At 53.0% G+C, this 26,349-nt stretch overlaps 1 protein-coding gene across 6 annotated transcripts in view; it reads left to right on the plus strand.

Moving 5' to 3' along the window:
* The window catches only part of FGF13 (fibroblast growth factor 13), a 195,266-nt gene extending 191,661 nt beyond the window's left edge, over positions 1-3,605 (plus strand). For all 6 annotated transcript variants that reach the window (XM_059859070.1, XM_059859068.1, XM_059859069.1 and 3 more), the window contains 2 exons: positions 1,556-1,754; positions 2,207-3,605. In XM_059859070.1, the coding sequence (XP_059715053.1) occupies positions 1,556-1,754; positions 2,207-2,343 (336 nt within the window). In that variant the 3' untranslated portion in view covers positions 2,344-3,605. The remainder of the gene's footprint in view (positions 1-1,555; positions 1,755-2,206) is intronic.
* Positions 3,606-26,349: the final 22,744 nt, after the last annotated feature.

Raw genomic sequence — 26,349 nt, forward strand, 5'->3', positions numbered from 1 at the left:
AGGGCAGTCCATTCCCACTGGAATGCCCCATGCATTCCTCCCTCAGAGCCTCCCTGCAGTGCCCAGGGGCTGCCCAGGCAGCTGCTGGCTTGGCAGGGGTGCCAGGGCACCTCGCTGAGCTGCAGGTGCAGCAGGCAGAAAGGGCACGGGGCTCTGCCAGCCCAGGGCATGAGGGGCTCTGCTCTGGGGCCCAGACACCTGGGGGGATGTGTCTGGGCCCTGGGTGTGTCATGGAGAGGGTGTTTGTGTGTGCCCAGAGGATCCTGCAGGGCTGCTCTCGCTCCGGGGTGAACCTGAGGGCTCCAGAGGAAACGTGGGCTTCTGTTTGCAGTCTGACCCTCTGCTGCTGTGTACAAGCGGGCTTTTGTACCCAAACAGCTCCAAATTACTGCACATAAACCCTAATCTGCCAGTGGGAGCACTGTACTTTTCCATTTTGCTGCTAATTGGATGATACCCTTGCAATAGTCTTTGTTACCATGGCTGGTGCTGGGCAGAGAACAGTGAGGGAAGGCTTTTATGCAGAAATCTTACAAAATGCAATGACTGTCCCTATTTGACAGCAATTGAAACCAATTGTCAATTAACTAAATAACAACCAATTAGCTTAAAGGAAAAAAAGAAGAAAATTGCTTGCTTCACATTCTTTGTTGAAGCAAATGCCAGTCAGAGAATGGGAGCTTTTTTCTTCCTCTTGTAAAGACAAAATGGCAAAAGATGTGCAGAAAATGCAGAGTGCTGCGTTTCTTTTTTTTTAATACCATCCTTTTCTCACATGAGAATATTTTAGAAACTAGATAAGAATATCTGAAGCTCCTGAGACATTTAATTTCCTGTGATATTTTAAAATCAAGTTCCAATCATTCTACGAGCACAATTTTTCCTCCTTTCTTTCACGCCTCTGTGGGGTCCTGTAAGTACGAGGGCAGCTCCCCTGCAGCTGGCTGCCTTCACAGGGGAGGCCAGCAAACATCTGGCTGCTCTGTGCTGCAGGCTGAGGCACGACTGAGGTGGTGACAAAGAGCAAACCCTTTCCCTTTCGTGTTTTAGAGCCCACAGGTGAGATGCTGCCAGAGCTTGTAAGGTTCAAAGGCTGAAGGAGCCAGGGCTGTTGGGGTTAAGGAGATTCAGCCATTTAGTGCTGGCATGTTGGCTCTGCACTGCTCTGCCCTTGTCTCTCACTCGGCTGAGGGCAGCAGGTAATGCAGCAAGCACCTCTGGGCCCTCCCTGCCTGCAGGGCTGCAGGTCCTGGTCCCAGGGTGACACAGCTCCGTGTCTGCCCGCATCCATTAGCTGCACCAATCAATAAATCCTCTGACTCTTTACTCATTCTTCACAAAGATCTTATTACATTCTACTTAGAGCTCACAGCATCATTTCACAGCTTCCAAATGGTGCTACTCCTTTGTTAATACTTGTAGGACCCGTGTTTCATAACTGGATGGCTGAGGATGAGAGCTATGACTTCTAACCGTTCAGAGAGCAATGGATGTTGGGTGCTTTTGCATTCACTGATGTGAGATTTGCACATATTGATCTGTTGCTTTCTTACAGGAACATTTTACACCTGAATGCAAGTTCAAAGAATCAGTATTTGAAAACTACTATGTGACATATTCCTCAATGATCTACAGACAGCAGCAGTCTGGCCGGGGTTGGTATTTGGGTCTTAACAAAGAAGGAGAAATAATGAAAGGAAACCACGTGAAGAAAAATAAACCTGCAGCACACTTTCTTCCAAAACCCTTAAAAGGTAATTGCTTGGGTTTGCTCCATTTATCTGAACTGATACTGTGTTGTGTTTAATTGCTGTGCATGTACATTTGACCTGTCCAGCTGCTTGCATAGCAGGAGTGTCATGTTCTGTAACGTGCTGTTTGTCTCAGCAGAGTTCCAACAGGTTAAATCAAACTACTGGCAGTGCTGCTTCTCTGTTTGTAAGGAAATGCTGATTTTTGTCAGCTTGGGTCTGCCCTGCAGGGTTGTGTAAGTGCAGTGGGAGAGGGAGGAGTGGTTTTCCCCTTCTGCCCGTGCACCACAGAGGGTCTCAGAGGTTCTCAGGGAGTCTTTGAAATGGAAGGGGTCTCCTTGCCCTGGGTGTTTGCCTCTCCTTGCGTTGCAGATTGCTGAGCAGTGCCAGCGTGCCAGAGCTGGGCTCTGCCCAGCCCCAGCTGTGCTGATGTTCTGCTCTCTCTTGCCTTGCAGTGGCCATGTACAAAGAGCCTTCCCTCCACGATCTCACAGAGTTCTCCAGGTCTGGAAGTGGGACCCCAACAAAGAGCAGAAGCGTTTCAGGAGTGCTAAATGGGGGTAAATCCATGAGCCAGAACGAGTCCACGTAGCCAGGTTGAGGCCAGCCAAGTGCTCTCTACAGAACCTTACCTCTGGATGCAGTTGAATTCTTACTCGCAGTCTTTCATCCAAACCCTCAGGTGCCCCGGCCAAGGCACGAGCTCGCTAGGTCACCCCTTTATCAGCCATTAGATCTTCTGGTTGGCAAAGGATAATCCCCAGGCATGCAGAATGTGCTTGTGCACACCACAAGGCAGTTGGACAGCAGCAGACACAGCTGTGGGAAAACCTCCGAGAAGAAATGTCCAGCTCTTTCTCTCTCTCACTTTTTCTTTCTCTCTTTTTCTCTCTCTCTCCTATGCTTTGTGGAAAAGGAAACAAAAACATTTCACAGCATTCACTGCTGATAAGAATTTGCTTTCCAACTCAGAAAAGACCACTTTTGCTCTTCAAAGGAAATTTTAATGCTTGTATGTTTTATAGGGGCAAACAAAAAACAAATACGTAAACTCTGTGGTTTCCTTGGCTTACCGTTTTATATCTAAGGCTTGATAAAAAAAATGTATCCTTTAATTTGGAATAGTGCAACTTTTTGATTTCTGAACTCCAATGGGTCTTTAAAGCTATGTCTTTAAAAAAAATAATTCAAAATTCAGGGTTGGAACTGAGAGTTGGTGTCTCAGGCTCAAGCAAACAGTGTTCTTGTGGTTTTAAACACAATGAAATATAAATTTTTATAGATTTGTAGTTTCTGGTAAAGTTCTTGTGCTAACCCCAGTCTGTAGGAATTGAGTTGTTTTGTTATCCCAAGTGGAAGTTAACAGAAAGGGATAAAATTATCCTCCAGTGTAGATTTCTCTTAATTCCATTTTGTGTGTCATGTTAAACTATCGTTGTGGCTTCTTTTCTAAAGACAGAAACTGTGGAATTAAGGTGACTTAATTTTTTTATAAGAAACGTCTTATTTGTAAAAGTCCTTTCACTGTAACGGGCACGTGAATATTGTGTAGGAGGAAGCGTTAGGACAGGTTACCCCTAAACAACTTATACTTATACTGCTCTTGGAAACAATTGTTTAAAAATGTAGTTAGGTTTCCATTTAGGTCATCATGTCTGTTGCATGGGAGAAAGTTGGAATATTGGCATAGAGTTGCATGATGTGTCAGATTTTGTGCATTAATCATCGTTGGATTCTGTGCTCCAAAACTGAATTAGTTCTGTGCAGGCAGCTTTCTGCCTGGTACAAAAAACTTGTTTCTTATTTGTTGTATACACAACCATGCACTGAATAAACTATTTATATTAAGATGTACTTTTTAAAAAAGCTTGTTTGATTGTATGCTGTACATCCATGGTTAATTTGAAGGGAAAAGGGTTGGCAATTAAATTATGAAATGACAAAATGTTCAAAATTAATTGTAATTAATGTTCAAAATCTTTCTGTGTGACGGTCATTCCCTGTAACCCCACACATACAGAAGTTCAGACTTTGCTTTTGGGCACTGTCAGAGCTGGTCCTGCGTGTGCCCAGCTGAGATACTCAAACACAGCCACACTTGGTGTCCCCAGGCCTTGGGAATGAGCCCTGAGCTGAGCTGAGCTGAGCTGAGCTGAGCTAAGCTGTGCTTTGCTAAGCTGAGCTGAGCTGTGCTGAGCTGAGCTGAGCTGAGCTGAGCTGTGCTGTGCTGCTGGCCCCAGAGCTGCCCCCCTGTGCCCTGAGCCACCCCTGGTCCCCGTGTGCCCCTGCCAGCCTGGGGGCTCCTGGGGCTCTGGCATTCAGCTCTGCTGGATGGAGCCTCAGCACTCCTGGGGATGCTCAGCACACCTGGGGATGCTCAGCACACCTGGGGGAGCCTCAGCACTCCTGAGGGATGCTCAGCACACCTGGGGGAGGCTCAGCACACCTGGGGGAGCCTCAGCACACCTGAGGGATACTCAGCACACCTGAGGGAGGCTCAGCACTCCTGGGGGAGCCTCAGCACTCCTGGGGAGCCTCAGCACTCCTGGAGGATGCTCAGCACACCTGGGGGATGCTCAGCACACCTGGGGGATGCTCAGCACACCTGGGGGAGGCTCAGCACTCCTGGGGGAGCCTCAGCACTCCTGGAGGATGCTCAGCACACCTGGGGATGCTCAGCACTCCTGGGGGAGCCTCAGCACACCTGGGGGATGCTCAGCACACCTGGGGATGCTCAGCACTCCTGGGAGAGCCTCAGCACACCTGGGGGATGCTCAGCACTTGCTGGCCATCACTGCAGGTGCATTTAGCAGCCAGCTTCTCTGGCCTCCCAGAAAAAGGCTCCCATACCTTAGCTCTGGAGGGGGAGCATCTCTCTCTCCTGCCTTTTCTCTCCGGAGAAAAACTTTCCAGGAAAACTTTGCTCACCTGCAGCATTGATGGCAGCTCTGACAGGGGAGCTTCACTTGTCAGGGTGTTCCAAGAGGTCCTAGCAGGGTTTTCATCTTGGGTGGCTGCAGAACCAGCTCTGGAAGACAATAATGGCAATGGAGGCAAAAATCTGCCCCTCAGGCTGAAAGGCAAGTGAGGTGTTTTGTTGTCAGCTCTGTGTTCCTCCCACCTGACCGAGCTGGAATTAAACCAGCTTTAAGGTCAGGGCTGAGAGAGGAGGGAAGGACATTGTTTCAGATCAAACCTCCAGATTTGTTGTTTCATGGCAAATAGCAAGTGAAGAGCTCTGGCCTGCTCTTAGAGAGGCCACGCTTCCCCAGCTCACCCCTTTCCACAGGGTGAAGAAAGTGGGAGCACATCCAGCACTGCAGAAAGCCTTAAAGAACTGAAGATGAGGTCACAATTGCTCCAGGGGTTCTGATAACTCAGTGGGTCTGGATCTCCTCTGCCCTTCAGCCAAATGTGGGCTGTCCCTGGGGAATATTTCAGCACCCATAAATTAGAAAGTTACACAGATTTTCTTCTGGATAATACCTTCCTTTGAGAAACCTGCTAAATGTTGGGGAGATGTCAGTTTGGATGTCTGTCAGAGCACAGAGGCACTGGTAAAGCTGCTCTGCTGTGCCACAGGTGCAGTGGCAGAGCAGGAAGATGCACACCTGGAGTAAGGAAAAGCCCAGGGGCTGCTGTGGCTCTGAGCCCCAGGCTCCTGTGAGCACTGAGCACCTGCACAACGGGGTCCTGGGCCCTTCTGGCATTGCCAGGGGTGGGGATGCCTTCACCTGCCCCTTCTCCTGTGCCTGCCCCTCGAGCAGTGCTGCCCAGGAGGGCCCCCACCCCCCCCAGCAGCTTCTGACACAGCTGGGCTTCACCTGGCAGAGCCCCCGAGCACTCAGGGCTGGCAGAGGAATCCCCCTGGCCCAGGAACAGGGCAGCCCTGCAGGCAGGAGCACAGCCCTCACTGCTGCCTTGGCAGCCCCTGGCAGAGCTGGCTCCTCAGAGGCCTTTGCAGGGCTCCAGCCCTGCTGCTTGGCCGGCTTTGGGGCTGAGCCAGAGGGGGGAGAGCTGCTCTCTCTGTCACAGAGACCTTTGTTGCTTCTCAGTTTGATTTTCCTCATGCTACCTCAGCATGGCCGTGTCTCCGTGGCCTCTTGCTCAGCCCCTTCCTCGCTGGCACAATGGCAGCAGCTCATTGCCAGCCCGGGGTGTGCCCAGGGAGGAGCAGCCCCCCTGCAGGCCCTTCTGCTGCCCCCCTGCTGCCCCAGCCCCTCTCCCTGGGATGCAGGCACTGTAACAGCTCAGGGATGCTGGGGTGCCCAGGGATGCTGTGATACCCAGGCATGCTGGGGTGCCCAGGGATGCTGTGATACCCAGGGATGCTGTGATACCCAGGCATGCTGTGATACCCAGGGATGCTGGGGTGCCCAGGCACGCTGGGGTGCCCAGGGATGCTGGGGTGCCCAGGCACGCTGGGGTGCCCGGGGATGCTGTGATACCCAGGGATGCTGGGGTGCCCAGGCACGCTGGGGTGCCCAGGCATGCTGTGATACCCAGGGATGCTGTGATACCCAGGGATGCTGGGGTGCCCAGGGATGCTGTGATACCCAGGGATGCTGTGATACCCAGGCATGCTGGGGTGCCCAGGGATGCTGTGATACCCAGGGATGCTGGGGTGCCCAGGCATGCTGTGATGCCCAGGGATGCTGTGATACCCAGGGATGCTGGGATGCCCAGGCATGCTGGGGTGCCCAGGGATGCTGTGATACCCAGGAATGCTGTGATACCCAGGGATGCTGGGATGCCCAGGCATGCTGGGGTGCCCAGGGATGCTGTGATACCCAGGGATGCTGTGATGCCCAGGCATGCTGGGGTGCCCAGGCATGCTGGGGTGCTGGGCTCTCCCCGCTGAGCCCAGGGGCAGCCAGGCCTGGCAGAGCTCTGCTGTGTCTGAGTATCTCTGTGTGGGAGCAGGGCCAGCTCCATGGGGTTCGTGTCCCCCTGACACACCCTTGACCAGGACACTTTTGCAGGACAGAATCTGTACGTAACAACCTCCTGTCTTCTAATAAATAATTCTCTCTTGAACAAACTCTCCTGTCTGGGCTCTGGTCTCTGTCCCTGCAGACACCATAAGGGCTCTCTGCTCCAGCAGCAGCACCACACCATGGCTTAGCTTTCCCTGGGACAGAGACCCTTCTGTCTGCTTTAAAACTCTCCTTTCCCTGTCCTCCTGAACCAGAGAGGCACAGCTTGAGTGGTCAGCCCAAGACAGCAAAGAAGGGTGTTCCAGTTCTCTGTAGCCTCAGGGTGCTGGCTGAAGGACACAAAGTGTGGTGTGCTTTATCAGCTCAGAGAATGGCTGCTCTAAATGCTGCAGTTTCCTCCTTGTTGTAATACCAAGACAAAAATGACATAAAAGTACAGTAGAAAGCCTGTTTAAAATAAATTCATTTCTTAGGGAAAAGACCTGCCATGCAATTTATCCTGAGTGACCCCAGCTCTGGCCTTTTCCCAGAAATTTCTGGGAACACGTCCTTGACAACAAAACATTTCCAATTCCCAGAGTAAGTTTTTAAGACACTCTCTCCCCAGGCATGAGTGAGCAGAGCTGTTCATGCCTTTTGGAGAGCAGGTCCTGAAATGAGCTGGCTTTGCTGCTGTACTGTGGTTTTATTGCTGACCAGCTCCAGCAGCAGATCTCACCCTGCTTTGAGGACACACCACATCAGTCTGGGGGACACTCAGTCACCTTCTGCAGCTCCTCTCAAGGGAAAGTTTAAATATTAAAGGAAAACCCAAATTTGAAACACATTTCACATTAATCAGAGAAATTGATGTAATAAATTATTCTATTTCATCAGGAATTAGGAGACAACTGACAGGGTTCCCTTCAAAGATCATTATTAATGATTTGAAGTTTAAGAGTCTTAAATACCACACATGGAACATTTCTCTCAAGCACTTGCAGGGCTGTTTTCCCCAGTTATGTTTGGCAAGGCTCACCCGAATCCAGCGGCTGGAGGGGCAGGATGAATGCTCTGATGTCCCAGGGGGGCTCAGCCCTGCGTGCTGCCACTCCTGAGCTGTGTCCTGGCACAGGACAGGGTCACAGGGCCCCTCAGCTGTGCTCACAGCAGTGGAGGAGAGATTCCACTTCCCTGTGAGGAAAAGGACAAGGCCAAGAGGAGCCAGGCCAAGGGCTGGGGAGGGGGCACGCTGTGCAGGGAAAGCAGCAGTGCCTCCCATGCAGCTCAGCATGCAGGGCTGCCCCAGCAGGGCCAGAGAGCACACAGGCACAGCCCAGACCCTCTGCTCAGAGCCCCAGGGACCCCAGCCTCACAATTCCCACAGACCCTGCCCAGGCTGCAGCTCCCTGCTGGTTTTAGAGCCTTTGTCTGCAGCAACATTGACTCTGCTGCTGGAGAGCTTAGACATTGCCTCATGCATGAGTGTGTAACAGCGTTAATCCAGGAAATATTTTAGATAACAAAATCAACTGGGTCAAAACTTAATTAATCCTGTTTTCTTCCCAAATGATTTCCTTCAAATGGTTCTTGAAATAGTTTTACTTTCCCCCATTGTCTCTCTAATATACTGATGAACTTTTCCTTCTGAGCTTCTCCTTGTTTTAATTGTCTGCTCATCCAACCATTCCTTCTGATAATTAAGCAAGTTAATAATATAGAGTGATCTTTAAAAATTAAACTTCTTTTCTTGTTAAACAAAAGCAGAACTTTCATTGCTGTTTAAAGGTGTGGGTTTTTGTTTTTTTTACTTTCTTAATTTAAAAGAACAATTACTGCATTTGGAAGTAGTGGCAACACTTGAGAACCCACCTGCCACAGAGCTGGTGAAATTATTTTACATTAACCCCAAAGGTTTTGCATTAGATAACATAATGAGATTTTCCTAGGGAGTTTCAATCAGCAGATCTCACAATCACATAATTGGGGTGGACTGAGCAAAGCAAAGAGCCAAGGAAATCCCAGAGCAGTCGGGATTATGGGAGCTGCTCTTGGCAGCTCGTGTGCTCTTGTGTGGGATGATCCCTGCAGCCCAGCCCAGCCCAGCCCAGCCCAGCCCAGCCCTCCTCTCCTGCTGCCTTTTCTGCAGGGTCCCTCAGCGTTCAGGGGCACGAGGGGGGCTGTGGCAGCCCCTGGTTCCTGCAGAGCCAGCCCCTGGTTCCTGCAGAGCCAGCCCCTCCCCAGGCTGCCCCGCTGCCCTCTCTGCCCAGGCTCCCTCTCCTGTCACTGCAGCCCCAGCTGCTCTCTGCAGAGAGAGGCTCTGCCCTGCACACACCTGGCTCCAGGTGAGCTGGGCTGCTCCCCTGTGCAGGGCACTTCCCTCTGTGGGGCTGCTGAGCCAGCTCCAGATCAGCAGCCCAGGCAGAACCCCTCTGTCCATCAGACAGACCCTTCCATCTCCAGCCCAGGCAGAACCCCTCTGTCCATCAGACAGACCCTTCCATCTCCAGCTCAGGCAGAACCCTTCCATCAGACAGACCCTTCCATCTCCAGCACAGGCAGAACCCCTCTGTCCATCAGACAGACCCTTCCATCTCCAGCCCAGGCAGAACCCTTCCATCAGACAGACCCTTCCATCTCCAGCTCAGGCAGAACCCTTCCTTCCATCAGACAGACCCTTCCATCTCCAGCCCAGGCAGAACCCTTCCTTCCATCAGACAGACCCTTCCATCTCCAGCCCAGGCAGAACCCTTCCTTCCATCAGACAGACCCTTCCATCTCCAGCCCAGGCAGAACCCCTCTGTCCATCAGACAGACCCTTCCATCTCCAGCTCAGGCAGAACCCTTCCATCAGACAGACCCTTCCATCTCCAGCACAGGCAGAACCCCTCTGTCCATCAGACAGACCCTTCCATCTCCAGCCCAGGCAGAACCCTTCCATCAGACAGACCCTTCCATCTCCAGCTCAGGCAGAACCCTTCCTTCCATCAGACAGACCCTTCCATCTCCAGCACAGGCAGAACCCTTCCTTCCATCAGACAGACCCTTCCATCTCCAGCCCAGGCAGAACCCCTCTGTCCATCAGACAGACCCTTCCATCTCCAGCCCAGGCAGAACCCTTCCTTCCATCAGACAGACAGCAGCCCACTCAGGGTTTCAGTGCTGCTGAGGAGGAAAATGTGTTAAGCACACTGAAATCTGTTAAATACACACACAGACACACAGAGATATGCCCAGAAGATATTGACACACAGAAATACATGCATAGATTGTGGGTGGATGGATGGATGGATGATGGATGGATGGATGGATGGATGGATGGATGGATGGATGGATGGATGGATGGATGGATGGATGGAGGGAGGGATGGATGGATGGATGGATGGAGGGATGGCCAGACAGACAGACTAGACAGAGCTGTATCCAGCAGTTCATGCTTGTATTGGAAGGTCCCTGGCACAGCCTGAGTGAGGGAGCTGCTGAGGACAGAGCAGGCTCCAGGAGCCCCCTGAGCTGTGCATCAGGCTCAGAGCTCACAGCAACCCCCCTGGCAAGGCAGGGACCTGGCAGATGCTGAGGAGATGAAAACCCTGCCAGTCTTGGTCATGGAAGCACCTCCAAGAGCCAGACACTCCCCTGGTGCTGCCTGACCCCTCTGAGAGCAGGAGGGGAACAAGCAGGGGGAGAATTGCTCAGCAATGGCATCAAAGAGGAAACCAGACCCCAGTCCCTTGGCCACAACGAGAGGGGGAGGAGGCAGCTGCTGAAACTTCACCAAAAGCTGCACAAAGATCTCCAGTCTTTGAAGGCTGCCATGGAAATGCAGAAGGGTTTAAGCAGCTGACAGAGATTACAGAGCTGGATGGAGCTGTCCAGGCAAAATGAGACAGGAGCTGGGGAAAGGTTAATCACCAGAAGGGTCAAAGGAAATTAAAAGTTTATGTGCAAGAGAGTGCTGGAAGAGAGAGCAGGCCTGGGAATAACCATGAGTGGGATGGCATTAATGATGACTCAAAAGTGGTAAAAACTTACTCAAAGTTGGGCAGCCTACCCCCCCAGGCATCTGCCTTGGCAGCAGGAGCCTTGATGAAATGCCAGCAGAAATGCCAGGCGCAGGTTCAGAAGCCTGAGCTGATCTCAGCTCTGACTGCCCAGTGCCCAGGCCCTCCCCCAGAACACCCCTGCCACAGCAGGGCAGCCACAGGGAGCGAGCCCAGCAGCTGGGCATGCTGCATCAGGGCACACAGCTGAGTGCTGGGCAGCAGGGGCTCCAATGCTTTATTTCCTGCCCACACCCTGGGCTAAGCCCATGGAGTTCCTGTAATCCAGGAGGAAAGCAGGGGCTGCATTTGTGCTGGCTCCCATCAGCAGGGCGTGGCAGCCCTGCCGAGCCCCTCCTGTGTGCCCCAGAGGGCTCGGGGCTGGCAGCCCTCAGCTGAACCAGCCAGGAGTTCAGCAGCAAACACGTTCCCCTGCCTCACAAGTTCTGCCAGAACACAAACCTCCTCATCCAAACAGCTCCAGGATCATCTGCCCCTCTGAAAAGCAAATGCTGTGCTATTAAACAAAGTGATGCATGCCTAAAAGTGCATGAAAAAGAGAGAGCATGGGGGAAAAAGGAAAGGCAAAACATTCTAGGCATGAGAGACAATTGCACATAAACCACTTTTAAAGCCCTTGTTTGTTTTAAAATGCAGTCTGAAGGCCTGTGTGGAACACTGGAGCTGCAGATTACAGGGAGACCTCTGGACAACGTGGCCCTGCCTTGGAGCACTGCACGTGCCAGGAGGCAATGAGGAAGGGAAACAAGGAAATCTCCTTTCCTTTTGGAAAGCTGATGAGGAGATAAATGAATTAGAATAATTGCAGAATAAGCATTTTCTTCCTGCTATATAATAATGCATCAGGGGCCAAACGGGATGGGGAGGCAGCTCAGCTGGGCACAGCTGGGAGCCCCGAGGCTGGGCAGTGGATCTGAGCTGGTCTGGCTCATCTGCCTCAACAAGGGATTCACTGGGCTCAGCATACCTGGAGCTAGACCTTGCTCTGGCCAGGGATTTCTCTCCTGCCTGCAGGAGGCCAGCACGAAAGGCAGTGCAGTAAAACTCCACATTTTCTGTTCCCAGCTCTCCCACGGCTCTCAGAAGATGCCCACCAGGGCTGTGATGGAGGCTGTGCTGTTCCTTACCTGTGGGAATGCAGCAGGCTTTGGGTACCCACCCCAGCAGCAGCCCCAGAGGGTGGCAGAGTGAAATCCCCAGCCAGAGCCCAGCCCTGGCCGCAGTGCCAGAGCTCTGGAGGGGCAGGACCATGATGTGCCCCGAGGAAGGTGCTGCCAAACCTCTCAGGGAGTGCTGCTTTGCAAGGAACCATGATATTTAAACCCTGTGACCTTTTAAAAAGTGTAAGATCTGGCTTAAAGGGCAGCCTTCCTCAAATAAATGACTCTGAAACCTCTTAGGTCAGATTTTTTTTTTTTGAATCGATAAAGGAAAGACATCACATTATTTTACTATGAGAAGATTGATCATTAATATCTTGCAATTGATTTGCAAGCTGCATTTATTTATGACGTGTTTGTACAGCACCATGCACGCCCTTATCTATTATCCAGACCTCAAGGAGTTACTTAGTGCAAATAAATCAATGCAATTCATCGATTAAATTATATAAATACTCTTGGAATTTGGCAAGTGAAAGCTTCCATAGCTGTTCTCAGGTCTCATTTATGGGCTGGGAGCTGGCAAATGGTAGCCTGCAGCAGGCCAAGGAGGCTGGTGAGCTCAGCAGGGCTCAGCTGGGTTCCTGGGCTGCCTGTGCTCCTGCAGCCCTGCTGGGGCCTGCAGAGCTCAGCTCCTGCTCCTGGGGCAGGGCTGCAGGGCACTGCCCCTGAGGGCAGAGCTCCTCTCCCAGGGAACCAGCTACAGCACAGGAGGAAACAGCCTCAGGTTGCACCAGGGAGGTTTAGGCTGGATTTTAGGAATGCTTCTTCATGGAAAGGGTTGCATGATTTATCCTGCCACCCTGCCCAGAGCAGCTGGGGCTGCCCCTGGATCCCTGGCAGTGCCCAGGGCCAGGCTGGGCAGGGCTGGGAGCACCTGGGGCAGGGGAGGTGTCCCTGCCGTGGCAGGGACCTGGACCAGAGGAGCTCCACAGCCCCTCCTGGGGTTCTGTGGTGTCCTGCACTTGCACCTGGCTGCTGCTCCTGCTCTGGTGCCCTGGGAATGCTTTGGGCCCCCTGTGTGGCCAGGCAGCAGCTGCCCACTGCCCTCCTGCCTGACAGTGCCCAGGGCACCTCCAAAGCCAGCAGGTAAATCCCAGGTGCTCAGGGATTCTCAGCTCCTGAGCATCTGAGGCTGAACACCCCAGATTCACTGACATTCCTGACTGACTCTTTCTGTGCCTCTGCTCCTTATCTACACAGTGAAAATGTTTCTCCCCTGCCTTTCTGGGCTGCACAGAGACAAATTAATGAACAGTTTGCATGCAGAGCAAACAAACATGACTGGAGTAATGAGTGTCACAGAGAAACCCAAAGACCAGGAGGAAAGAGTATTTCACCTTTACAGGGAGGGTGAGCAGGATACAGCCAGCAAGGGCTGGGGCCACACGCTGGAGGACATAAAGAAAACAGATTTTTGAGGTGCTGCCCCACAGGCAGGCTGCTCCACCACAGACAGGGCTCCTGGGAAAACAGCGTTTGATCCTGGAATGAGCCATCCCTGGCAGCCCAGGAGTGGTGCTGCAGCTCAGGACAAGACTTCTCCTGCTCCTTGCAGGCTTGGCTTTGGAGCTGGAACACGGTCACAGTGTCTGTTAGCCTTTTTAACTTACTAGAAGTTCAATAAAGCGTGTGGAGTTTGTCTGTATTATCAGTTGTGGGCAGGACCAGGCCCTCTGAAAGTGCATTTGTTACATGAGCAGTGGTTCAAGTTATCCTGACAAATGCAAAACAAAGACCTTACATAACTCACTGCAACTGCAAAGATAAGATTTTACATGTCATAGCAACACGTATGAAAAGAATTATGTAAAACTCACCCATAATTTAAAATGTCCCTGGGATGGCTCCAGAATCAGGGCAAGGTCTGTGCCAGGCTCCTCGTGGAAGCTGAAACCTCGGTGCCAGAGCCTGAAAGCACAGGGCAGAGAGGAGGTGAGGGCCTGTCCTGGCACTGTGGTGGCTCTGGTCACTCCTGTGGCCTGGCATGGCTCTGTGTCCAGCAGCTGCACGTGGCCTCCACCCTGCTGAGCCCCTTCCCACTCCTGGCTGTGCCCTGGGATTGAGGCTTTGACAGGCAGGGGTTGGCAAGTCTGGGCTTTGTGCACTGCAACGCAGCTCAGGGAGGAGCTCTGGGTGCCACAGGGACACCAGGGCCCTCCAGGCTGTCCCCTGCCACCCTGGCAGCCAGGACAGACCTCGGCACAAACATTGCTGGGACCTGGAAATGTCTTCTCCTCCATCAGCTCGTGTGCTCAGCTGGGCCTGGCAGGAATTGGAGAGAGGAGATGAAAGGTGGATGGCAGGGAACAACTTTGAGACACCTAACATCAAAGAGAGGAGAGAGAAGAGTTGTTATTTAGACCTGTCAAGTCTCCACTGTTCCCAAAGGAGATGGCCTACTTCCAGAGTTAGGCATTCACCAGGAAAGGGGGTTTAGGATTCAGGAGGCAGTCCCCCCCCTAAACCCAAACTTCTGTTGTGAAACCCCAGCTTTGACTAGGCTTGAAATGCTCCTGCACCACTGGAGTTACAAGCACTCTCCTCCTGCCCTGGTGTCCCTCTGGCTCTCCTGGGTGGGCTGCAGAGGGGCTGAGCTGCAGCAAAGGCCTTGCTCAGGGGGGCTCTGCCCCAGAGCAGCAGCTCCAGGGCTCGGGGCAGCTGATGGATCCTCCCAGAGCCTGGGCACCCCTGCAGGGTGGGCACAGGACCGAGGGCTCAGCCCACAGCCCTGCTCCCTCCCTCTCCTCTGGAGTCTCACAGCATCAAACCCAGAGGGGCTCCTGCAGAGAGGGAGCTGGGAGGAGGGGAATAACAAAAGGGCAATGTCTCACTGCAGAGGGGCACTGGGATTAACCATGGCCCATGGAGAGAGAAAAGTCTGCTCTGGGGGTGCTCAGGGAGTGGCATTTTGGGTACTCAAAAAGGACTTGGGAAGATTTCTCAGGTGTGGTGTGTAGGGCAGGGAGGAAAGGATGTTTAACTGTTGATATGTTTAAAACATATTTGGACTGAGGTAACTAAAGAGACACCAAGTTTGGAGATTGTTCCAATTTAGAATTTGTTGGTTTCAGCTGCTAGGTGAGCAGACTGAAGAAGTGGGTGGTGCCCCAGTGCTGGGAAGGAAAACAGGGAAGAAGGTGCTGAGGTGGTGTTTGAAAATCTGGAAGTGCTCAGCTGGCAGTGTCTGTCTCAAACCTCAGCACCTCAAACACTCTGCTCTGCAGATGTTGGGAACATCTGTGCCTCACAGGCTGCCCACAAACCTGAGCAGGGAAAATCTCCAGACAGGGCTTCCTTTGCCAAAGCCTGCCAAGACCAGGAGCCAAACCAGCCTGGTGGCACCGTGCTAGGCTTGGTTCCTGCTGCTGCCAGTCCTGCTGTGCTTGCTGCTCTCCTGCAGGCTCCTCACAACTCCTGGATCCCCTGCCCCGAAACTGTGGCACTGGGTAAAAAGAAAGCAGGAAAACCAGGAGCACTGAAGTCACTGCTGAAACTCTGCTTCTCCAAGAAGAGGAGAAAAGCTGAACAAAACTCTAGTAAATGTGTTCAAATACAGAAGTAGATCCTAATTTTCTTATTTTTAGGCTTCTGACTTTTTAGTGTATTTGTCTGACCTCATGGTTTGTGATTTATAAGCTCAGGTCTCTTAGTGCCTGGATTTGTGCTAACAGAACACTACAGCACCACATCTGGCCATGGGAAAGCATCCTCTAACCTCAGGCACCATGGCCACAACAGCAACAACAAACTCATGGCCATTACAGGCTCCAGAGCTCACTGGACAGAACTGAGCTCCACTCCAGAAGAGGCAAACGGGGAGGAGGGAGCAGGGTAAGAGGATTCACCAGTCCCTGGGAATGTCTATGGTCAAGCAGGAAGTTAGCAAGCCCAGCTGAAATTGATGGGGTGTTCTCCATCAGCCTCAGCACTCTCAGCCTGGGGATTCCCTTGGATTGTCCCAGCCCTCGCTCCTTCCCCGGGCACTGGAAGCCTGTCCCAGCCTTCCCAGCCCCAGAGCACCTGGAGCCAGCTGGCACCGGAGGAGGGCTCGGGATGGGCTGGGCTGGGCGCTGAGCCGGCACTTCCCCGGCGCTGGGGCAGAGACAGGGGGAGGGACAGACAGACAGACAGACAGAGAGGGAGCAAGAGAGCTGCTCCGGGCATTGCACTGGGGCAGAGACAGAGACAGGGACAGACAGACAGACAGAGAGGGAGAGAGCTGCTCCGGGCATTGCGCTGGGGCAGAGACAGAGACAGGGACAGACAGACAGACAGAGAGGGAGAGAGCTGCTCCGGGCATTGCGCTGGGGCAGAGACAGCGGGAGGGACAGACAGACAGACAGAGAGGGAGAGAGCTGCTCCGGGCATTGCGCTGGGGCAGAGACAGAGACAGGGACAGACAGACAGACAGACAGAGAGGGAGAGAGCTGCTCCGGGCATTGCGCTGGGGCAGAGACAGCGGGAGGGACAGACAGACAGACAGACAGAGAGGGAGCAAGAGAGCTGCTCCGGGCATTGCACTGGGGCAGAGACAGAGACAGGGACAGACAGACAGACAGAGAGGGAGAGAGCTGCTCCGGGCATTGCGCTGGGGCAGAGACAGAGACAGGGACAGACAGACAGACAGAGAGGGAGAGAGCTGCTCCGGGCATTGCGCTGGGGCAGAGACAGAGACAGAGGGAGGGACAGACAGACAGACAGAGAGGGAGAGAGCTGCTCCGGGCATTGCGCTGGGGCAGAGACAGAGACAGAGGGAGGGACAGACAGACAGACAGAGAGGGAGAGAGCTGCTCCGGGCATTGCGCTGGGGCAGAGACAGAGGGAGGGACAGACAGACAGACAGACAGAGAGGGAGAGAGCTGCTCCGGGCATTGCGCTGGGGCAGAGACAGAGACAGGGACAGACAGACAGACAGAGAGGGACAGAGCCGCTCCAGGCATCGCACTGGTTTCCCCAGCAACAGCGATGGCAGAAGGAGCAGAAAACACCCTTCGGAAGTGCTCCTTCCCTGTAAACATGTTTTCACTCTTGTTTTTTCACTCTTTTTTTCACTCTTGTTCTCCCGCAGCCTGAGTGCAAATCTGCGGACGCACACACACTCCTGCCCTCGGGAGGAAAGGCTTGGTTGGTGTACCTGTTCCTTGCTTTGCTTCAGTTTCGAAGATGAAACAAAAAGCAGCAGTTGGTACGATCAAAACCGAGCAATCCGAGACCTCCACGTGTGTGTTTAAAGCAGGGAGAGTGAGAGATGTTGCAATTATTTTTAAATTAAAGGGTGGCGATTAGCAATCCCTTATAAACATATCCACTGTGCTGCAAAGATTAATTTAACTGCAGGTCCCGACTCTGGGCTGCAGCAGAGCCGTGAGTTGCACAAAAGCCGACAAGGAGAATCACCAGCTGTGGAGAATTTCGTATTTGGGGAACATCCCTCTCTGGCCTCAGGGCCCTCTCTCTGTGCGAGCAGAAGGGCTGGGAATGCCGGTGGAGACCGCCTTGTTTTCCTCCTTCTGCTCCTCTCTTCTGCCCCTGGAGAAAAGCCGCGTGTGAAGCTGCTTTCCGTCTGAAGCTGCTTTCGGTCTGCACTGGAGCCGACATCCCTCGGTTCTCCTCAGCGCATCCAAAAATAGCGCGGGGGAACCCGCCCGAGATCAAAGCGCTCGCTGAGAGAGAGAGAGAGCGGCCGCAGCTCCAAAGCGACACAGCCCGGGAGGGCAGGGACAGCGGGGACACCGGGGACAGCGGGGACAGCGGGGACAGCGGGGACAGCGGGAGAGGAGGAGGAGGAGGAGCTGTCCCTCCTGCCCGGCCCTGGGCTCCGCGGGGCAGCCCCGGGGTGCGGCTGCGGCCGGGGGGGTTCTCTGCTCCGGGGATGCTCCCGGGGGATGCTCCGGGGGGATGCTCCGGGGGGATGCTCCGGGGGGATGCTCCCTTCGCTCCGGCTCCGCAGCCCCGGGCGGGCAGGGCAGGAGGGACCCGGGCAGAGCAGGGGCAGAGCCTCAGGGCACAGCCGGGACACCAGCAGGGACACAGGCAGAGCACGGGCACAGCCCCAGCACCAGCAGGGACACGGGCACAGCCTCAGGGCACAGCCCCAGCACCAGCAGGGACACGGGCACAGCCTCAGGGCACAGCCCCAGCCCCGGCAGAGGAGCAGCCCGACACCCAAACCGTGCCGAGATGCTGAGAGCAAGGAACAAGAAACGAGGGGGAGCCCGGCTGCCCCGGGACCCTCCCTGCTGCAGGAGGGGTGCAGAGCCTTCCTTCCTCCCTGGGAGACCCCTGGAAACCCCACTCTGGAGGCTTCCCTATGGCTGCTGCCTCGCTGAGCTGCACATAACCAACAGACACACAGTGTCATGCATTTAGGACAGCTAAACCTGCGCTTTTTAATGCAAATCTCAGGATGATTTGGCAATTTACACGATAGAACCTGATACTGGGATATGCCCCAAGAATATTCCTGCTTTTTCTTTCTTTTACATAATAATATTATTAATAAAGTTCTGCAGAAGGAAAGAATTAATTGTAGTAAGACAGAGTAGAACAGCAGCCTTTCCTTCTCACATTAAAAAGTGAAGGCATCATTTTTAGCCAATTCCATGATTTCTGAGCACTCAGGGGCAGCATTACCTGAAGGTCTGGTCTGTCATTCCCACAGAGTGAAGTTCAGGGCTTTCATCCATGCAGGGCTCCCTGTCCTGAGGGCCAGCAGAGGTGGGAGGTGGCCTCCTGCAGCTGTGGTCAGGGCACTGGGCAGTGGCACCGTCGCTGGCCCTGGCAGCATTTCCTCCTGGCTGTGCCAGGCAGGGCTCCAGGCTCAGCTCCTGCCAAAACAGCCTCCAGCAGCAGGGCTCCAGGCAGCTGGGCTGGGCACTGGAAGGACAGACAGACAACCTTTGTCATTAATGACTTACATGGGTCTCTATCGATTTTTTGACTGTCAAATACAATTATTGGGATAGTTTATCATAAAGCTGAAATAGGAACTACCTGAGCTTCTCTGGTTTTGCCAACAACATAAAATATAGAATGACCTAAACTGGAAGGGACCTACAAGGATCACTGAGTCCAAAACCTTTCAGCTGGGCAAAATATTCCGTGAACTGTTTGCTTATGAAATATAGGTTTTGTTGCCTGTGATTTACATCCTGAAATTCCATAAAGATAAGAAGTCACTTCCCAGTTCACATTAAAATAGTGCAGTCAAGAACTATCCCTGCAAATCCTTCAGACTGACTGGGCTGTTTGCTGAGCCCAAGCTCCGTGTGTCCCTCCAGCCTCACCCAGCAAGGAGCTCAAGGCAGTCCAGCAGCACTTCTCAGACACATCCCCTGATCCTCATCCAGCTGCTCTCCCCTGCCCAAGGTCCCCAAGAAATGCATTTTATTGGCACAGTTTCAATGTTTCCCTTTCACAAGGAGTGGAAAGGCAAACATTCATGAGTGGGTTTGCAGTATTCCCTCAAATGACTGCAAGCCAGTGCTCCCAACACACTCAGAAACCCCAATACCTTCAAAAGGATATATTTCTGCATCAAAAAAACCCCAACAGCCCAGTTTTCTTTCTTCCCAGACACTTGAGGAGCACAATGTTTTGGGCTATACACTGGAAGAACATTGCAGTGTAGTGGCAGGAGCACTGCCGTGCCAGGAGCATCCCAATGCCCAGCACCTGCACCATGCCAGGAACACTGCCGTGCCCAGCACCATGGCAGGAGCACTGCTGTGCCAGGAACATCCCAATGCCCAGCACCCTGCAGCATGACAGGAGCACTGCCATGGCAGGAACATTCCAATGCCCAGCACCTGCACCATGCCAGGAGCACTGCCATGCCATGAGCACTGCCATGCCAGGAGCACTGCCATGCCATGAGCACTGCCATGCCAGGAGCACTGCCATGCCCAGCACCCTGCACCATGCCAGGAGCACTGCCATGCCATGAGCACTGCCATGCCAGGAACACTGCCATGCCAGGAGCACTGCCGTGCCCAGCACCATGCCAGGAGCACTGCCATGCCAGGAGCACTGCCGTGCCCAGCACCCTGCAGCACGGCCAGGCACACCCACCTACACTGTTATTTCCATGCCAGAGGCTCTGACAGAGAGGAAATGCCAGCAGACTCAGCAGGACACAGGTCTGAGCTGCAATGCCAGGCTGCCCGTGCCAGGCTGCCCTGGGAAGGCAGAGCTGCAGCCCCAGGGCAGGGTCTGGGGAGCAGTGAGTGCCAGAGGAGCCAGCTCTGCTCACAGCCACTGCCCTGCTTTATGGAGCCTTGGGAAGAGGCAGAGCCTGTGCCCAAAGCAGGGGGCACAGGTGGGCTCTGAGCTCCTGAGCTCCTCCCTGCTCTCCTGGCCCCAAATTCACTCTCCCATTGTCTTTTGTAGTTTAACATGTTTCTGTACAGATTCACTACCTACCTGCTTGGGATAGCTGAGAGATCATACTTAGGAAAACCCTGTAAGTAAATATTTTCTCCTATATAATTTTCACAGCAACGAGGCAGACAGTCCAAGTAATTAAATGAAAATGTGGAGTTTATTTTTAGGCAGCCCGAGCTGGTACTGGTCTGCAATTAGAACATCAGTGAAGAACTGTGGGAAGGGCTTGTGACTGAGTCACTGCTTAAAAGGGATGAAGAAAGTTTAGGCTTCGTTTTTTTATTTTCCCCCTGATCCTTCTCTATTAGCACTGCAAATGCCACCTACCTTCACAGCTGTGGCAGTGAGGTTTTGGCACGTCCCAGAGCAGACCTCAGGGGCACTGGTGCCAAACTGCATTTCAATTGCAAAGAGTGTGTGCAAACGAACTGTAATTGAGAATGTCAGAGACTCCCAGCTGGTTTAAATAAAAACATCACTGGCTGGGAGCTCAGCAACCCCTCATCTGCCATCAAGCCTGGCAGTGTGGCACAGGCTCCTCACCAGCTGCAGCCACAGGGGCAGGCAGTGCCAGGAGCCTCCCAGGGGGCAGTGCCAGGAGCCCCCCGGGGGCAGTGCCAGGAGCCCCCCCCGGGGCAGTGCCAGGAGCCCCCCGGGCAGTGCCAGGAGCCCCCCAGGGGCAGTGCCAGGAGCCCCCCCAGGGGCAGTGCCAGGAGCCCCCCTAGGGGCAGTGCCAGGAGCCCCCCCGGGGCAGTGCCAGGAGCCCCCCCGGGGCAGTGCCAGGAGCCCCCCCAGGGGCAGTGCCAGGAGCCTCCCAGGCAGTGCCAGGAGCCCCCCCGGGGCAGTGCCAGGAGCCCCCCAGGCAGTGCCAGGAGCCCCCCCAGGGGCAGTGCCAGGAGCCTCCCAGGCAGTGCCAGGAGCCCCCCCAGGGGCAGTGCCAGGAGCCCCCCCAGGGGCAGTGCCAGGAGCCCCCCCGGGGCAGTGCCAGGAGCCCTCCCGGGGCAGGGCCAGGAGCCCCCCGGGGCAGGGCCAGGAGCCCCCCCAGGGGCAGTGCCAGGAGCCCCCCCGGGGCAGTGCCAGGAGCCCCCCCAGGGGCAGTGCCAGGAGCCCCCCCAGGGGCAGTGCCAGGAGCCCCCCCCGGGGCAGTGCCAGGAGCCCCCCGGGCAGGGCCAGGAGCCCCCCCAGGGGCAGTGCCAGGAGCCCCCCCGGGGCAGTGCCAGGAGCCCTCCCGGGGCAGGGCCAGGAGCCCCCCGGGGCAGTGCCAGGAGCCCCCCCGGGGCAGGGCCAGGAGCCCCCCCAGGGGCAGTGCCAGGAGCCCCCCGGGGCAGTGCCAGGAGCCCCCCCGGGGCAGTGCCAGGAGCCCCCCGGCTGCTCCTCAGGCCGGGGGGAGCAGGGCACAGCCGGGAAGCTCTGCCTGGCTGCTGCAGAGGGATTTGTGTCTGCCCCTGCACAGGGGGCTGTTCCCCACCCTGTGCTGCAGAGGAAGGGTGAGCCAGCCAAGGCAGAGCTGCCCTTGCAGTCCTGCACTGCCACACCAGGAGTGGAAGAATGCTCTGTCTTCTTGTTCAATACTCTTGTTTATTGCTAAAATTCATTATGCTGCTTTTCATAAATCAAATGCTAAAGATTTGGGGGAAATCGATGCTAATAAGAGCTAAACTGTGTGAACATTCAGCTGGAGCAAAGAGGTACTTTTGCCTTTGATGAAGCCATTACCAACTCCCCTACATATCAAATATTTCTCTTTTAACAGTAGTGTGCCTTGAAATGCATGGACAAAAACCATCCTTCCCTCAGCAAAGGAAAAACAAGTCATAATCCACCTCTGTGATTGCACTTTGGTTTGCTTTGGCATTTTGGTTCATAGTCAGAGCAGGATTGTTCCTTTGCTGAGTTGTGCCTGGGACAGAGCAGCAGAACTCAGCAGAGCAGGGAATTGACAGCAGCCTTGGGATTTAGGACTGGTCAAGAGAAAAGCCCTGTGGTAGCATCCTCTTGAGAGTTTAGAATCAAATGCATCCAAACCATTCCTCAATCACCTGATCTGCTTTAAAATAAAGGAGAAAAAAACCAAAAAACCAAAACCAAACAAAAACAGAACCTGAAGAAAGCCAAAGTTTGCACCCTGAGCCTGGCAGCTCCCGTGGAAGCCTGGTGCAGCCCTTGTCCCCTCTGCTCCTGCCCCACGCTCTCCTGCTCGCACCTGCAGGGCTGCAGCTCTCAGCAGGGCTGCAGCTCTCAGCAGGGCTGCAGCTCTCAGCAGGGCTGCAGCTGCCCCTGCTGCCAGACACTGCCAGGATAAACACCACATGGAGAGCTTCTGTGGGCAAACTGCACAGCAAGATTATCAGTATTATCTTCACGTAGTTGTGATTCCTGAATGTACTGATCTCCAGGTTAAAAATAAACCCCGGGATCAAAATAGAATTTGGCAGCTAGTTTTAGCTTAAAAAATGGTATTTTGAAATGGGGGAAAAAAAGCTGTGAAAACTTTCTTTTCCTTTCTGAGGAAAGAACTCAAATGGCAGGAGGTGCTGAAGAGCACAAAGAGCAGCACATTAACACTGCAGAGGTGGTGCTGTGCCTGCCGGGACAGGACCCTGCTGCCATCCCACCCCAGGAGGAAGTGCAGTCAAAGGAAGGGGGGAAAAACCCACTGACACCAAAATTGGTTACCTAGTCCTAAGAGCAGTCAGACCTCCATTATTAACACCAACATCTATGAAAATCAAAAATAATATGCAAAATAATACATGTTCTTTTAATACAGAAAAGAATCTCCCTTAACTCCCCACAGAGAGAGCTCCAGCTGCACTGCTCAGCCAGCACATGGCCTGAAATACTGCAGTGATGGCACTCCCAGTCCTCTGTTCTGAACACCTACACAAAATATTGCAGCTGTAATGAGCCACGGAAAAAACTGTGACTCAAAACAATCTAGGTCCTCTCTCTTAGGAATGCAGTACATGATTACAAGAAGTTATGCCTCCAAAGTTGATCAAATAAGTGAACATGTATTGGATTTTTTTTTTTTAAGTTTCTAGTTAGAGAGATTTCTTTACAAGAAACTATTGAATCATTTTACCTTTCACACATCTGCTAAATTGGGGATGCAGTCCAAACAGAAATCACTTTGCTGTAGCTCAGAGTTACCTGGTTTTAATGAGTTTCTGGAGGAATGGGGATGGCTTTTGCTGCCAGACACCGTTCAGCAGTGGAGACATCAGACTGAGGCCTGGGCTGGCCCTGTGCTGCTCTGGGGAAAGGGAGCAGGGACACAGAGGAAGGAAAGCCAGCACTGAGATCCAGACCTACTTTCTCAGCTCACTGGAAACTTCTGTATTCGAGAGCACGAGCACGCAGCAAAGTGCTCTGCTGAGGATGAAAGGAAACAACATGCTCTCTTCAGAGCAGAACAAAACCAGAGATCCCTTTCAACCCCTGTGATTCTTTGATCCTTAGAAATTAAAGAATTAAATTGTAGGTGACTACTGGTGAGGGAGGAGACCCACTGGACTGCAAATTTTTAGGACAAAATACCCATCTCTTAGCAGCCAGAATCTGGTGCACAGACAGTGGGTGGCTGCCCCAGTAACACCACACCATGAAAGCCTCCACAGTAGCAGTGACCCGCTCTATGAAAAATCAAATGCCTTAAAACTATTTTGGGGACCTTGAAAAGCCACAGGGACAATTTCTCCTCCTCCATCTGCACGACACAGCAGCAGAAGCTGTGCAGCAGGGGCTGGTCAGTGACTGCAGCACGTGGCAGGCAGGGCTGTGAGACCCTGGCAGGCTCAGGACTCCCCGAGGGGGTCTGGGGTCTCTTCATACCCTCACGTGTTAATTAATGGGCTCCTTGTAATCAGCTGAGCAGCTGTGAGTGCTGAAAAGGATCCAGAGTGGCAAAGGATGGGACAGGATCTGTCTGATCTGTGTAACTCCCCTTGAACAAGAACTCATCCTTGTGAGGATGAGATGCACAGACAAGCTCAAAATCTAATCAAGAGAAAAAAAACTGCCTAATCAGTGGGGAATTTTGAATCAAAAATCAGGGCTTCCCTTAGTCAATGACATTTTTGCATTCAAATCACAACCACACTTTAATGGGGACTTTTTACTTCCCTCTTTCAAAGCTCATACTTAAGCACAAGCTTATCTTTAAAAAATGGGAAAAGAAATCAACAAGACACAGTAATTATGAGAGAATTGCAGGCTTCCATTTCACATCTCTGACAGGAAATAGAAGACTAAAGACCAAATTAACAGAAAAATTTCCCAAGCTCAATAGTCATTGATAATTGTATCTAATAGAGAGGGTTATCCACGATTTTTGTGCAACATCAATAAACTGGAAAGTCATTAGAGAGAAGAGACTTGAGATAATCAGCAAAAAGCCTTTAGCTGGATTTTGAAAGTTCAGAGGAGAAAGCATGTTAATTTTTTGACCCTCCAGATGAACTTTAGAGTCCTCTCCTCCCAGTGAAAGCTGCAAAAGGAAGGCACGAGCAGGAGCCAGCTGTGCTCCAGCTGTGGGAGCTGGCAGCCCTGAGTGCTGGGCACCGAGGTCTGAGCCCTGCCGGGGGTGGGGGTCCCTCCCTGGCAGAGGGCAGAGCCCAGCCCAGCCTCACAAGCAGACTGCAGGGGATGGAGGAGAGCCTCAGCAGCCTGCCGAGCCTCGCTGACTGCGCTCCCTCCCTCCGAGGTGCTGCAGGGACCCTGCTCGGCTGAAGGAGCACCAGATCTGCTCAGCTGCTGTCCATTGGGGAGGCAAATGCCAAGTTCACTGCTGCTTCAGTCACCTTTCATTAAGGAGCTCAATTAGCTGATTTGTGAGCACAATGACAGCACAGCTGCTGAAATCAATGAGCACATTGCAGAGCAGACAGACAGATTGTATCTTCTTGCCCAGCTTCCATTTACAGAGGCCAAATGAGGCTATCACTGGAAAATCTTACAAACCCTCAGAGCTCCATAGTTAGAACCCAGTTAGGAGCTAAAATTCTTCCCCTGATTTCGCCTCTTGCCTTGCCAGGGCAAGGCTGTGCTGTCTCTTATAAAGGGCTGCCACTGAATGCAGTGGGTGTAAGAGATTCTGATTAAACCCATTCATCTCAGATGAGATGGAACAGAATCAAAATCAAATCCTGGCAATAACAGGGTGTGGAAGGTAATGCATGTCAGGCAAAGATTAGGATCCCTAACAGCAGCCTGAAAAGTCCAAAGTCCTACCTGGCAAGTGCCCACTTCTGTAAGCTTTAATTCATGCCAGCAAGGAGAAGAGCAATGAAATAATAAGCAAACTGAACAAGACCTCAAGACCTTCCTCATCACCCTCAAACCACGAGGAATACACCCTAACTGAGGAATTCATCTCACATTCTTTATGAGTGCCATGTTTTCCCTTGCAAAGAGAAGTCCTGAGGCTTCTTCTGGCCGAGCTACATCTCCATAATTTGAATTTGCAGGGCTAGAGGGGAGGGGGCAGAAATGTCAGGCTCCAGGCAAAGCAGAGTCCCAGTGGGCAGCAGCTCATCAGGGGGACCCTGCTCAGCCCTCTGCCTGCCTCAGCAGGACAAGCCAGGCAGGGCTGAGATCAGCCTAGCTGTTAAAGGGAACTGGAAAATTCACCTGCTCAGCTCTGCCCAGCCCAGCAAAGCCTGAATCTGCCTTCATGCATGGCAACCCCTGCAAGCTGAGCCCTGATATTTATGTAAAAGAGCCATAAATAACTGAAGTGGTTTTGGCTTTGCTATTAAAAAGGGGGGGAATTCACCAAGCACTGATCTGGTACAGTGCTAAAACCCAGAAAACCACGAGGTCAACTGAAGCAATGCAAGCTCAGGAGTTTGTGAGCTGGTCAGTGCAGGGGAGCAGGGACAGCTGTACAACAACTCCTGCTGCAGGGGGCTGCCCGCCCAAACACCGTGAGTGTGCTCTGCACAGGGAGCAGTCACACAGCACTCAGAGATCAGCTCTCATCTCTGAGTTACAGCATGAGGAACCAGCCAAACTCATGGTTTTCCAAGCCTGCACGGGGGGAAAAAAAAAAAAAAAAAAAAAAAAAAAAAAAAAA

This window comes from Haemorhous mexicanus, chromosome 14, assembly GCF_027477595.1.
Source record: "Haemorhous mexicanus isolate bHaeMex1 chromosome 14, bHaeMex1.pri, whole genome shotgun sequence".
In the NCBI taxonomy this organism is placed as follows: Eukaryota; Metazoa; Chordata; class Aves; order Passeriformes; family Fringillidae; genus Haemorhous; species Haemorhous mexicanus.